Source organism: Eubalaena glacialis, chromosome 6 (genome assembly GCF_028564815.1).
Source record: "Eubalaena glacialis isolate mEubGla1 chromosome 6, mEubGla1.1.hap2.+ XY, whole genome shotgun sequence".
Lineage (NCBI taxonomy): Eukaryota > Metazoa > Chordata > Mammalia > Artiodactyla > Balaenidae > Eubalaena > Eubalaena glacialis.
Window position 1 is genome coordinate 9,067,074 of NC_083721.1, and position 12,958 is coordinate 9,080,031.

General features: G+C 45.0%; 1 protein-coding gene and 1 long non-coding RNA gene across 2 annotated transcripts in view; one reads left to right on the forward strand and one right to left on the reverse strand.

Annotated features, from left to right (window-relative positions):
- The window catches only part of MORC3 (MORC family CW-type zinc finger 3), a 39,241-nt gene extending 38,515 nt beyond the window's left edge, over positions 1-726 (reverse strand). Inside the window, exon 1 of the mRNA XM_061193955.1 lies at positions 634-726. Within this exon, the coding sequence (XP_061049938.1) occupies positions 634-672 (39 nt within the window). The 5' untranslated portion in view covers positions 673-726. The remainder of the gene's footprint in view (positions 1-633) is intronic.
- Positions 667-10,685, forward strand: LOC133093863 (uncharacterized). The gene is made up of 3 exons (XR_009701329.1): positions 667-843; positions 1,410-1,538; positions 9,461-10,685. It is a non-coding gene; the product is annotated as an uncharacterized LOC133093863 (long non-coding RNA).
- Positions 10,686-12,958: the final 2,273 nt, after the last annotated feature.

Here is a 12,958-nt window from a genome sequence, read left to right on the forward strand (position 1 = left end):
TTTAATTCATATTGTGACCCCTCCCTCCGAAAAAGACTCACAGATACAAAAAACATGCTCAAGGATTCCCAAGAACCCGAGACGCTCCGGAACAGACACGACCCGGAGACTAGAGGGAAGCGGCAGGAATTTAAATGAATCAGGAAGACTACTCCCAGCTCGCAGCACCCCGTCCCACCGCCAGGAGGTCAAGGCCGCTGGGCATTTCTGGCCGCAGACTACCTCTCCCTCCCCCTCCGGGACACCCCGCGGGCCCGCAGGCCAGGATGGGTCAGAGGCCCCGCGGTCCGAGGGGCGGGCGGGCTGGCCGCCGAGGCCTCGCCCTCGGACGACAGCTGCAGGGCAGCCAAGAGGGAGCCAGGAGGAGGGGCCGCGGCCCCGGCCCGCCCCGAAGCCGCAGAGGCAAAACAGAAACTCAGCCCGACGCGCGCCGCCCGGCCCTGCCCTGCCCGCCGCCGAGCAGCTCCGCCGTCGGTAGCGAGATGGCCGCCGCCGCCTCCCCCGGCCCCGCCGCGGCCCCAGCCGCCGCGCCGGGCCGACGAGTCGCCACCGCCCACCGCCGGCCCCCCCCTCGCTTGCCCGCCTGCCCGCCCTCCTGGGACACGGCCCGCTCCACCCCTCGCGGCTGCTCACCGCGCTGAGGCGGATCCCGCTGGGTGGCTGCGCCGCCATCTTGAGCGAGTTACAAAGCCAGGACCGGCCTCAGCCGCAATCCGACTGGGAGGCGGCGGGAGACAAATGTGGAGCCCGCAAGGCCCCTCCCACTTCCGGGGCGGAGCGCGCTGGTGACCCCGCCCACTCACTTCCGCCTCCCGGCGCTGTGGAATTGCGAGTGTAGGGAAGGTAAATCGCCCTGGGGGTTAAGGGAGCCGGGACAGCGGCAGAGGTAGGCTTCAAGCTCCGCGGCCCTGCAGAGTAGGGCGCATGCGTGAGGCACCCGTAGGCTCGAATGGGTGACTGCGGTAACTGAACCTAGAGGCTTTGTCAAACAGTAATCAGCATGGAGGCCGCAAAGAGCTTTATTTGGGACCTTGGGAATTGCAACTGGGGATAGGTGCCAGCAAAACAGTTTGCGAAAGAGAGTCAGAGGCTTATAAAGGCAAAAACCACAAGGTTGTTAAAGTTGTCTTGCAGGAATTATGATTGACTTTGATGCAAAAAGGAAATAGTTGTCCTTAAGGGATAGACTGTCACGAGTTATTTAGGGTAAGGGCCGGATAAGTATCTTGAATTTCTGGAACATCGTGCAGATGTTCTGGATACCTTTGTTAGACGATAGATAAGCGGTCAAAAGGTCAGATTCTTTCTGGGCTGAGACATGCATAAGTCACACTTCTTCAATGGCCTCTGGCTCCATTTTAGAGAGATCTCTTAGCAACACCTACTCCTTTTTGATTTTCCTTTTGCAGCTTGAGGGCCCCAAGTTTGAAGCCGGGTGCCATGGGCGTTGGTGACCCAAAAATGTGCACTTGAGGTGCTTGACCAGTCTGGAGATGAATTACACTGAAGAAAGCCATCACGTGCCCACCAGTGTCAAGGTAATTTGAAATCTTATTAATGAAATGAAGACTGTACTTTTGGGATGTACCTTGAAAATTATCATCCTTCATCCTGATAAAACGAGTCCTTTCTCATATTGCAACTTATTGCGTCCTTTTGCTCGTGCACATTTATTCAGTATCGACTTTGAGCTGGGCCTTGGGCTAAGTTAGTAGTATATAGAAATGAATAAGTTGGGACTTCCCTCGTGGTCCAGTGGTTAAGACGGCAGGGAGCACGGATTACATCCCTGGTCAGGGAACTAAGATTCCGCATGCCATGAGGCGTGGCAAAAAAAAGAAAGAAAGGAAGGAAGGGAGAAAGAAAGAAATGAGTAAGTCAAGGGCTGTCAGATACTGCGGTTAAAGAAACAGTTTAAAGGTTTTTAAAATATTCATTGCGTTTTTATAATTGTAAAAGAAATACATTTTCTTTGTAAAAATTCAAATAATACAGAAATATAAAACATAAAATTTACCCCAATACCTTTACCAGAACATATAAATAATTTGGCGTACATTACTCCAGATTTACTATATGCTAAATATTGGGTTGGCCAAAGAGTTCCTTTGGTTTTTTCTGTAAGATGGCTCTAGTAGCACTTAGTTGTCCTTAACTTCATTTGAAACAATTTTGTTAGATTGCATAGTGACAGCTGTCATATCAGCGTGCATTTAAAAAAAAAAAAAACATCAAAATTGGTGAATTTTTTTTTAAATTTTATTTATTTATTTATTTATTTATGGCTGTGTTGGGTCTTCGTTTCTGTTCGAGGGCTTTCTCTAGTTGCGGCAAGTGGGGGCCACTCTTCATCGCGGTGCGCAGGCCTCTCACTATCGCGGCCTCTCGTTGTGGAGCACAGGCTCCAGACGCGCAAGCTCAGCAATTGTGGCTCACGGGCCCAGTTGCTCCGCGGCATGTGGGATCTTCCCAGACCAGGGCTCGAACCCGCGTTCCCTGCATTGGCAGGCAGATTCTCAACCACTGCGCCACCAGGGAAGCCCAAAATTGGTGAATTTTTGTGTAGCCATTTTAATTGAAGATGGAAAAAAAAAGCAACATTTTTGGCATATTATGCTTTATTATTTCAAGAAAGGTAAAAGCGCAACTGAAATACAAAAAAAGATTTGTGCAGCGTATGGAGAAGGTGCTGTGACTGATCGAACATGTCAAAAGTTGTTTGCGAAGTTTCACGCTGGAGATTTCTCACTGAACGATGCTGCTTGGTCGGGTAGACCAGTTGAAATTGATAGCGATCAAATCGAGACATTCACTGAGAACAATCAACGTTATACCACACGGGAGATAGCCAACATACTCAAAATATCCAAATCAAGCGCTGAAAATCATTTGCACTAGCCTGGTTATGTTCATCACTTTGATGTTTGGGTTCCACATAAGTTAAGCAAAAAACACCTTCTTGACCATATTTCCGTATTTCTGCATGCAATTCTCTACAGAAATGTAACGAAGATGTTCTGTTTTTAAGACAAATTGTGATGGGTGATGAAAAGTGGATGCTGTACAATGATGTGGAATGGACGAGGTTGTGGGGCAAGTGAAATGAACCACCACCAACCACACCAAAGGCCGGTCTTCATCCAAAGAAGGTGATATTGTGTATACGGTGGGATTGGAAGGGAGTCCTCTATTATGAGCTCCTTCCGGAAAACCAAACGATTAATTCCAACAAGTACTATTCCCAGTTAGACCAACTGAAAGCAGCACTCGACAAAAAGTCTGGACTTAGTCAACAGAAAACGCATAGTCTTCCATCAGGATAATGCAAGGCCGCATGTTTCTTTGATGACCAGGCAAAAACTGTTACAGCTTGGCTGGGAAGTTCTGATTCATCCGCCGTATTCACCAGACATTGCACCTTTGGATTTCCATTTATTTCGGTCTTTACAAAATTCTCTTAATGGAAAAAATTTCCATTCCCTGGAAGACTGTAAAAGGCATCTGGAACAGTTCTTTGCTCAAAAAGATAAAATACTTTGGGAAGATGGAATTATGAAGTTGCCTGAAAAATGGCAGAAGGTAGTGGAACAAAACAGTGAATACACTGTTCAATAAAGTTCTTGGTGAAAGTGAAAAATGTGTCTTTTATTTTAAAAACCAAAGGAACTTTTTGGCCAACACAATACTATTTACAATATGGAAGTCTAGTTCCTCTGCAACTTGCGTTTTTGTTTTATCTAATTATTTCAATTTGAGGTTTTTAGGTTCTCAAATATTTTTGAATAAATGAATGAGGAAATGTTAAAAAAAAAAAAAAAAAAAAGCCTGTGTTCTGTTGCCCCCCTTGCTACTGACCACTGGGTTCTCAAATGAAAAAAAAAAAAAAATGCACAACCTAAAATTTGAGAATTATGTTTTATTCGGTGGACATACCGAGGACTTAAGCCAAGGAGACAGCCTCTCATTAGCTCTGAGGGACTGTTCTGAAGATGTAAGGGGGGAGCCAGGATATATAGGGGTTTTTGCAAAAAACCCAGGTAGTCGGAGCATCAAAAGATTACTGTTAATTAAAGAAAACCAGACATCTCAAGTTAGTGATTTTAGCGCTTTTCTAGGTATGGGGAGAGGCAAGAGTCTGGGCTTATTGAAATCACCACTTTGATGTACACTTAACTCTCTAGTGCCAGTATCCTATTATTCTCCATCCTGAATCCCCTCAGTGTGTACACTGGGTGATGGCTTGATGGCCACAACATCCTTTCTTTACTGATATGGCAGATGACATTCTTTGTCCACAGGGTAAATGACATGTGAAACACCTAAGTAAGAGTGCTAGTTAATACCATTTGCAATCCTCTGGACTGGGTAATTTCTCAGTTTCCTCCAGCTTTCAGATTGTATTGTTATGTGAGAGGCTCTTCCATCAACTGTTGAGAACCTACTTTGTGTCTATCAAAGTGAGGGCTCCAAGAATGCAGTGATGAGCAAAATAGAGGATTCCACTCTTGTGGAATCTACAGTCTCTTGGCTGTTTATTCAATAAGTTGTAGCCCATCAGTGAGTTGTGAAATCAATTTGGTGAGTCTCAACTAGCACTTTGCAAAAAAAAAAAAAAAATGAATTTTAATTTAATAGTGTAGTGTAGTGTCTGTCTAAATCCAACTTATTCACTTATTAACTATGTGATGTTCAGCAATGTTGATTTTGAAATGAGATTAGCCTGGAATATCCGGGTGGACCCTAGATGCGATCACAAGTGTCTTTGTAAGACCGAGGCAGAGGGAGATTTGGTCACAGGAGGCTACTTGACCACTGAAGCATCTCTCCAGAGACTTGAAGATGCTATGTGGATGGTTTTGAAAGTGGAGAAAGGCCATGAGCCAAAGGATGCAGGGAATGCAGCTCCAGAAGCTGGAAAAGGCAAGGAAACTCCCTTCTAGGGCCCCTAGAATTTACAGGGAGCACGAGCCCCTGCAGACACCTTGGTTTCAGTTCATTTCGGACATCTGGCCTTCAAACTCGAAGAGAATACATTTCTGCTGGTTTTTTTTTTTTGGCTGCTTTGGGTCTTCGTTGCTATGCACGGGCTTTCTCTAGTTGCAGTGAGCGGGGACTACTCTTCGTTGTGGTGCCCGGGTTTCTCATTGCGGTGGCTTCTCTTGTTGTGGAGCATGGGCTCTAGGTACGTGGGCTTTAATAGTTGTGGCACGCGGGCTCAGTAGTTGTGGCTCGCAGGCTCTAGAGTGCAGGCTCAGTAGTTGTGGTGCACGGGCTTAGTTGCTCCACGGCATGTGGGATCTTCCTGTACCAGGGCTCGAACCCGTGTCCCCTGCATTGGCAGGCGGATTCTTAACCACTACGCCACCAGGGAAGCCCCCTTCTGCAGTTTTTAAGACACTAAATTGTGGTAATTTGTTAGAACAGCAACAGGAATAGACAGTAGTCTATTCATGTACAAGCAAACACTTACCTGTACATACAAATTCTTGCCTCCCCACTCCTAATCTTTTTTAAACACAGTTGAGTATACTGTGGAGTTCTGCATTCTCAAGGGTTACTCATATGGAAGAAATGTGAGGCAAACATGTACAGGCTAAACTTAAACCAGGTTGGTTTAAAAGGGGCTTTTTCAGGAAAGTTAATGCTCTGCTGCACGCCTCTGGTGCTTGTGTTAGAGAAACTCAAGCTGACTTGGAAATCTTTATCTTTAAAAATGTCAAAGCTGAGTTTGATGTGGTTTTTTTATGGTAAAAACTACCTTCTTTGGGGAGTGCTGTTTACTGAATGTTTGTCTCCTCCCCAAATTCATATGTTGACATCCTAACCCCCAATGTGATGGTATTTGGAGGTGGGGCCTTTGGGAGGGTGATTAGGTCAAGAGGGTGGATCCCTCATGAATGCGATTATAGTCCTTATAAAAGAGACCTTACAGAGATCCCTCAACCCTTCTGTTAGGACACAGCAGGTAGAACCAGGAAGGTGCTTTTTTTTTTTTTTTTTTTGGCTGCACCGTGCAGCTTGTGGGATCTTTGTTGCCTGACCAGGGATTGAACCCAGGCCCTCGGCAGACAGAGGGCGGAGTCCTAACCACTGGACCACCAGGGAATTCCCAAGGTGCTCTGACTTTGGACTTCCCTATTACAGAACTGTGAGAAATAAAAGTTTGTTGTTTAAGCCACCCAATCTATGGTATTTTTATTTTAGCAGCCCAAACTAAGACAAGAAAAGAGAAATTTTAAAATTCCATACAAGAGTTAGAATATCTGAAGAAATAAAATCTCTAACCGATTGATCTAAATCAAAAACAACGTGAAGGGGTTTCCCTGGTGGCGCAGTGGTTAAGAATCCGCCTGCCAAGGCAGGGGACACGGGTTTGAGCCCTGGTCCGGGAAGATCCCACATGCCGTGGAGCAACAAAGCCCGTGTGCCACAACTACTGAGCCTGCGCTCTAGAGCCCGTGAGCCACAACTACTGAGCCCGCGTGCCACAACTACTGAAGCCCACGTGCCTACAGCCCGGGCTCCGCAACAGAGAAGCCACTGCGATGAGAAGCCCATGCACCACAAGGAAGAGTAGTCCCCGCTCAATCCAACTAGAGAAAGCTTGTGCGCAGCAACAAAGACCCAGTGCAGCCAAAAATAAATAAATAAAAATAAATTAAAAAAAAAGAAAAAAAACCAACGTGAAAACTGGTTGCTTTCACAAACCTACAGTTACACATCTCGACTTTTACACGGAATATATCTCAGAGAGCCTTCCGTAGTTGTACATGAAAAACTTCATCACATTGTTGTACAGCTTCATAACATTTCATTATATTGATGTATTGCGATTCATGTAGTCAATCTCTTACTGGTGGACACTGAGGTTGTCTCCAAACTTTTTGCTATTATCAATATTTACAATGAATAACTTGTACATAAGTCCTTTTGCACATATGCATGTATATCTGATAAGTTCCTGGAAGTAGAATTGTGAGGTCAAAAATACATCCGTTTTTACTTTCGGTAGAAATTGCCGCATTTTCTCCACAGAGCTTGTACCAACGTATATTCTGTAGCAGTGGAAGGGGGGAGGCTCTTTTCCCTCCATCACTGATATTCCTGAAATGGTCAGTGACTAATATCTCAGAGCAATTTTAATTTTTTTCTCATATTGTAAGTTTGGGTGTCTTTTTACATTTGTAAAAGCCAATTGTGTGTGTGTGTGTGTGTGTGTGTCAGTGTGTGTGTGTGTGTACTCCCTGTTTTTTTTAAATAAATTTACTTATTTATTTATTTATTTTTGGCTGTGTTGGGTCTTCGTTTCTGTGCGAGGGCTTTCTCTAGTTGCAGCAGGTGGGAGCCACTCTTCATTGCGGTGCGTGGGCCTCTTCACTATCGCAGCCTCTCTTGTTGCGGAGCACAGGCTCCAGACGCGCAGGCTCAGTAGTTGTGGCTCACGGGCCCAGTTGCTCCGCGGCATGTGGGATCTTCCCAGACCAGGGCTCGAACCCGTGTCCCCTGCATTGGCAGGCAGATTCTCAACCACTGCACCACCAGGGAAGCCCTGTACTCCCTGTTTATATCTTTTGCCCACTTTTCTGTTCTGTTTCTTTTGATAGTTCTTTCAGTATTGAAGAAATTAGCCCTTTGTAATATGTCTCAAATATTTTTCTGTTTGCCATTTGTCTTTTACTTTGCTTATGATGATTTTTGTTGTGCAGAATTTTAAAAAGAAAATTTATATAGTCAAAATTATAGAACTTTCTCTTAGGCTTCTGGAATTTATGTTCATCTAAGAAATTTCATCTCCATTATTGGCTTATATAAATATCTTTTCCTCAGTTCTTCTAGCATTTTCATGGTTTCTTCATAGTTTCAATCTTTGATTTGTTTGGAATTTATTTTGGTGAAAGATGTGAGATATGAATCCAACTTATTTTCCCCCTGTTGGGTACCCAGTTATCCCAACACCATTTATTGAATAAGACACCTTTCTTTCCCCCTATGGGTTTGAAGTACCACCTTTATTATATGCTAAACTTTTCTATGTGTTTGGGTCCACTGATAGACTTTCATTTTGTTCTATTGACCTCTTGTCCATTCCTGCACTGGTACCAATTATTTTAGCTTTATAATATAAAGATCTGAGGTTAGTTCTCTTCATTACTCTTTAACTTAGAATTTATGCTGTAAGTTAAAATTTACAACTTTATGATGTTGAATTTTCCTCTTCAAGACCTAGTAAACCTTCCCTTTAGCTCCAAGTCTTCTTTTCTGCTTTGGTAGTATTGTCTTCAAGGAGGTCTTATAAAGTTTTTTTTCCCTATTTTATTATTGTTGTTGTTATTGGCAGTGAGAGTTCATCTATCTCATAACTGGTCATAAATATATAGATAGATATTGATGTCAAAAAAACTATACTGATGTGTACATATTAACTTCTGATTGAATTTTCGTGCCTTTAGGCCAATCACACTCTTCATTTGGCCACGAGCTCCACCCCCTGCCCCCAATCATATTAAACAACTTGTCTTTTTTTTTTTAATAAATGTATTTATTTATTTATTTTTGGCTGCATTGGGTCTTCGTTGCTGCACGTGGTGGGCTTTCTTCAGTTGCGGCGAGCAGGGGCGACTTTTTGTTGCGGTGTGCAGGCTTCTCATTGCAGTGGCTTCTCTTGTTGCAAGGCACGGGCTCTAGGTGTGCGGGCTTCAGTAGTTGTGGTGTGCGGGGCTCAGTAGCTGTGGCTTGCGGGCTCTAGAGCGCAGGCTCAGTAGTTGTGGCGCACGGGCTTAGTTGCTTCGCAGCATGTGGAATCTTCCCGGGCCAGGGCTCGAACCCGTGTCCCCTGCATTGGCAGGTGGATTCTTAACCACTGTGCCACCAGGGAAGTCCCCAAACAACTTGTGTTTTTCCTGAGGGAATTTAGATTGATAGGCTAACAGAACAGAAAATAATTGGAAGGAAAACATGGGACAATATACAATCAAGTGCTTATTAGTTACTGTAGTATCTTTAATACAACACAAAGCTCTCTGAGCAGTACGGTTAGTGCACAGAGTCAAGTGTTCCCTCTCCATACAGCACCGAAGTGTTTGGTTGTCAAAGGGTCCAATAAGAATTAAGGACAAGCCAGGTGAAGACAGAATGGGTGGTTCTCACAGAGATGCTTCAGGTGGGTTGGGCTGACTATGTAATCAGGCAGTGCTGGGAGCAGCAGGGCAGAGTGGGGAAAGCACGCCAAGCAGAACACCTCACGTGTCCAAAGTGGTGGTCCGGGAAACCACATGAGTCGCAGGGAGGGGATTCTTAGAGTGACGGAGAGGCCAAGATTGGGGCAGAAAACCCACTGTTCCCTGAGCCCACACTGCCTAGTCCTACAAATCCATTCATTCAAACTTGGTTTTACTCCCCTTTCTTCTTCCATCCAGCACCACCTTGGGCAGATAAATCAACATTTATGTTTTTCATTTAGCTATTTGCTGGCTGCTCATCGATGCCAGACGCCGAAGGAACTGAAGATACAGGCTCTGTCTTTTCCACAAAAGGGCGCTTACCTTGGACCAGTGATCGGCTACTACGTTATCCAGTGCTTTCATACGGCCACAATGGGAAAGTGCCTCGCTGTGAGGTGTTGAAAGAAGCAAGGCCAGGGAGTTTGGATCTCGAAGACGGGCTCCCATATATTTGTTAAATAAACCAACAAACGACTTGAGTAGGACTTCGCCAGGTGAAAGAGGAGGAGAAAATAGTATCAAGTGGATGAAACAACACATGTAAGAAATGCAGGAGAGGGACTTCCCAGGTGGCGCAGTAGTTAAGAATCCGCCTGCTAATGCAGGGAACACGGGTTCGAGACCTGGTCCGAGAATATCCCACATGACGCGGAGCAACTAAGCCCATGTGCCACAGTTACCGAGCCTTCGCTCTAGAGCCTGTGAGCCACAACTACTGAGCCCGCGAGTCACAGCTACTAGAGCCCATGCGCCTAGAGCCAGTGCTCCGCAACAAGAGAAGCCACCGCAATGAGAAGCCTGCGCACCGCAACGAAGAGTAGCCCCCGCTCGCCGCAACTAGAGAAAGCCCTTGCGCAGCAACAAAGACCCAAAGCAGCCAAAAATAAATAAATAAATAAATAAATTTATATTAAAAAAAAAAAAGAAATGCAGGAGATGAGAAACCCCGAGTGGTTGGAGGAGACAGGAGAGGTAGCTGAGGCCTTCAGGAGGATAGAAAACCCCATCAGGCCCCAAGAGTCATAATTACAATTTCAATTTAGGGTAAAATGTTAAGCAACTTCTTTTTCTAAAGCTGAAACATTGAAGGGCGAGTTTCTCCTTAATATTCTACCTCCCATCTGCTTCTGGTTGACTCTGGGGGGAAAACTCAGGATGGCACAGACGCTTGTTCACCAGATAAGGGGGAGCCCCGGCTGTCTCCCCTACCCTCACTTTAAATTCACAGTATTTTTTGGTTTTGTTTTAAAATTTTATTGTGGTATTATATACAAAACATAAAATTTATCATTTTAACCCTTGAGTGTACAATTCAGTGACATTAATGACATTCACATTGTTGTGCAACCGTCACCACCATCCACCTCCAGAACTTTCTCCTCATCCCAAACTGAAATTCTGTACCCATTAAACACTAACTCCTCAGTCCTTTCTCCCCCAGCCCCTGGCCACCACCATTCTATTTCCTGTTTCTATGAATTTGATTATTCAGGCACCTCATGTAAGTGGAATCATATTTGTCCTTTTGTGACTGATTTATTTCGCTTAGCATCATGTCCTCAAGGTTTATCCATGTTGTAGCACGTGTCCGAATTTCATTCCTTTTTAAGGCCGAATAATGTTCCACCGTATGTCTACACCACATACGTTTATCCATTCATCCATTGATGTACATTCAGGTTATTTCCACCTCTTGGCTATTGTGGATAATGCTGCCACGAACATGGGTGTGCAAATATCTCTTTGTGACCCTGCTTTCCGTTTTTAGCGGAATTGCTGGATCATAGGGTAATTATATTTTAAACTCTTTGAGGAACTGCCATACTCTCTTCCTAGATCCAATTTTAAAGTCCATTTCTGCCTTGGCTTAAAGGTAGGCTTATTGATTTAGATGCAGGACCACTTGGAAAGAGCTACCTGTATAGGATGAGAAGTAAGCAGACAAGCCTCCGCCTTGCGGGTTTCCTCATTTGCATCAAAGCCATCATCTCTGTGAACTCATGGCTCTGCAAACTAGTGTTTCTCCAAGAGTGGTCCAGAAAGCACTGGCATCAGAGATAACTTATTACACAAGCAGATTCCCGAATGTCACCCCATTTACTGATTCAGACTTTCTGGAGCGAAGGCTAAGCCTTCTGCAAGTTAGCAAGCTCTCTGGATGATTCTGTGCACACACCAGAGAGAGGACCCCTGTTAAGTAAAGTTGCTTTGCTGGATTCTAACCACAACAGACAGATTTCTAACTGCCGGGTCCTCATAACCATCCTGAAAAAAGGTTGAAGGGGGTCTCTTCACTCAACTTCAGAGACGGCACAAAGTCCGATTGAAGATGATGGAATTCAGCTTATGGAATGATTACTATACGACTTAACAAAACATGTAAGCATGGTAAGATACTACGTAGTGACTCTCACAACGTCCAGTTGCCCCTTAGTGTAGAATGGGTGGACTCTTCTTTGATGGTGTTACTTTTCCATGTTCATGGGTTTGTGTGTCCTACTAAACTGCAAATGATACCTGGTAGAAGGCATTGTCTTACCTCAATTTAATTCCAAAGGCCAGATTCTGTCTGGTCTCCCAGGTGGTTGTTCAAAGCTTTTAATTACAGTCTTCATCAACCATCTTGATGAATCCAGCTACTTCTAATTTAACTGGGCATAACACAAATGCTGGAAAATAAGGCTTGTTCCGCTTTAAAACACACCTCACCACACCTTGAGGGGCAGGAGCCACCTTCTCTGTGCCGAGGCCCTGCGAGGAGCCGCTTCGGCGGCAGGAAGTCGGCTGGGCGGGGCGGCCTCAGAAGCTGCCTCCCACACGGCCCCCCCCGCGCGGCAGCAGCCCTCGCAGCGTTTTCCTGTTTAACCTTCTCAGCCCTGGGCTTGAGAACATAGTGGCTCTAGAGCAAGACAGACCTAGGCTTCGGTTCCTGGCTCTGCTGACTTTGGAGAATTGAGGAACAGTCCCTACCTCCTAAGGGGTTTAGGAAATCATCCACGTGATGCGCTCAGCACTACGCCTGGCCCCTGGGAAGCCATCCCGGGGAGACGGCCATTCATGCCCGCTCATAAGGGCTACGTCCCCACCACACCCTCCTGCCCCTCCGTGCGCTCCAAAGTCTGCTTTGTTAGCGCACGGGACCCAGCACACTGCTTGCCCCCAGAGCAGTGGCACTTTGGTCCTTGGGCTGGACACACGGGCTTAACTTCTTCTGAGAGGAAATGAGTCACAGCGGCCGTCTTCCACGTGGGGTGCAGCAGCGTCTCCGGTGGGAAGGAAAAAAAAGAACTGCTAATTTTGCTTTTCCTCATACTGAAAAAAAAAATCTCCATTTTCTCTTTTAAAACTAACACAACATTGTCAATCAACTATACTCCAATATAAAACAAAAAGTTAAAAAAAAAAAAGACATAAAAGATCCAAAAAAAAAAAAAAGTCAAGTGAAAAAAAACAACTCTATAAAGCACAGTGGAAGCACAGAGGGGGTTAGTTGCTATAACCCTGAGGGGTAGTTACAGTCGATATTTCCATTTTATAGATGAGAAAACTGAGGCACAAAGTATATGTCCAGCCTAGCATGTGGGTAAAGCTGAATAACAAACCCAAATTGAATTCAGAGCCTATGCCCTCACCCACTGTGGTGTGTACACTGACAAAAGACTTAGATATACATCATATTTATAAGACTTCTTTCTTGGTGTTCTATGATAAACAGAGATGTACTATTAAATCCCTTT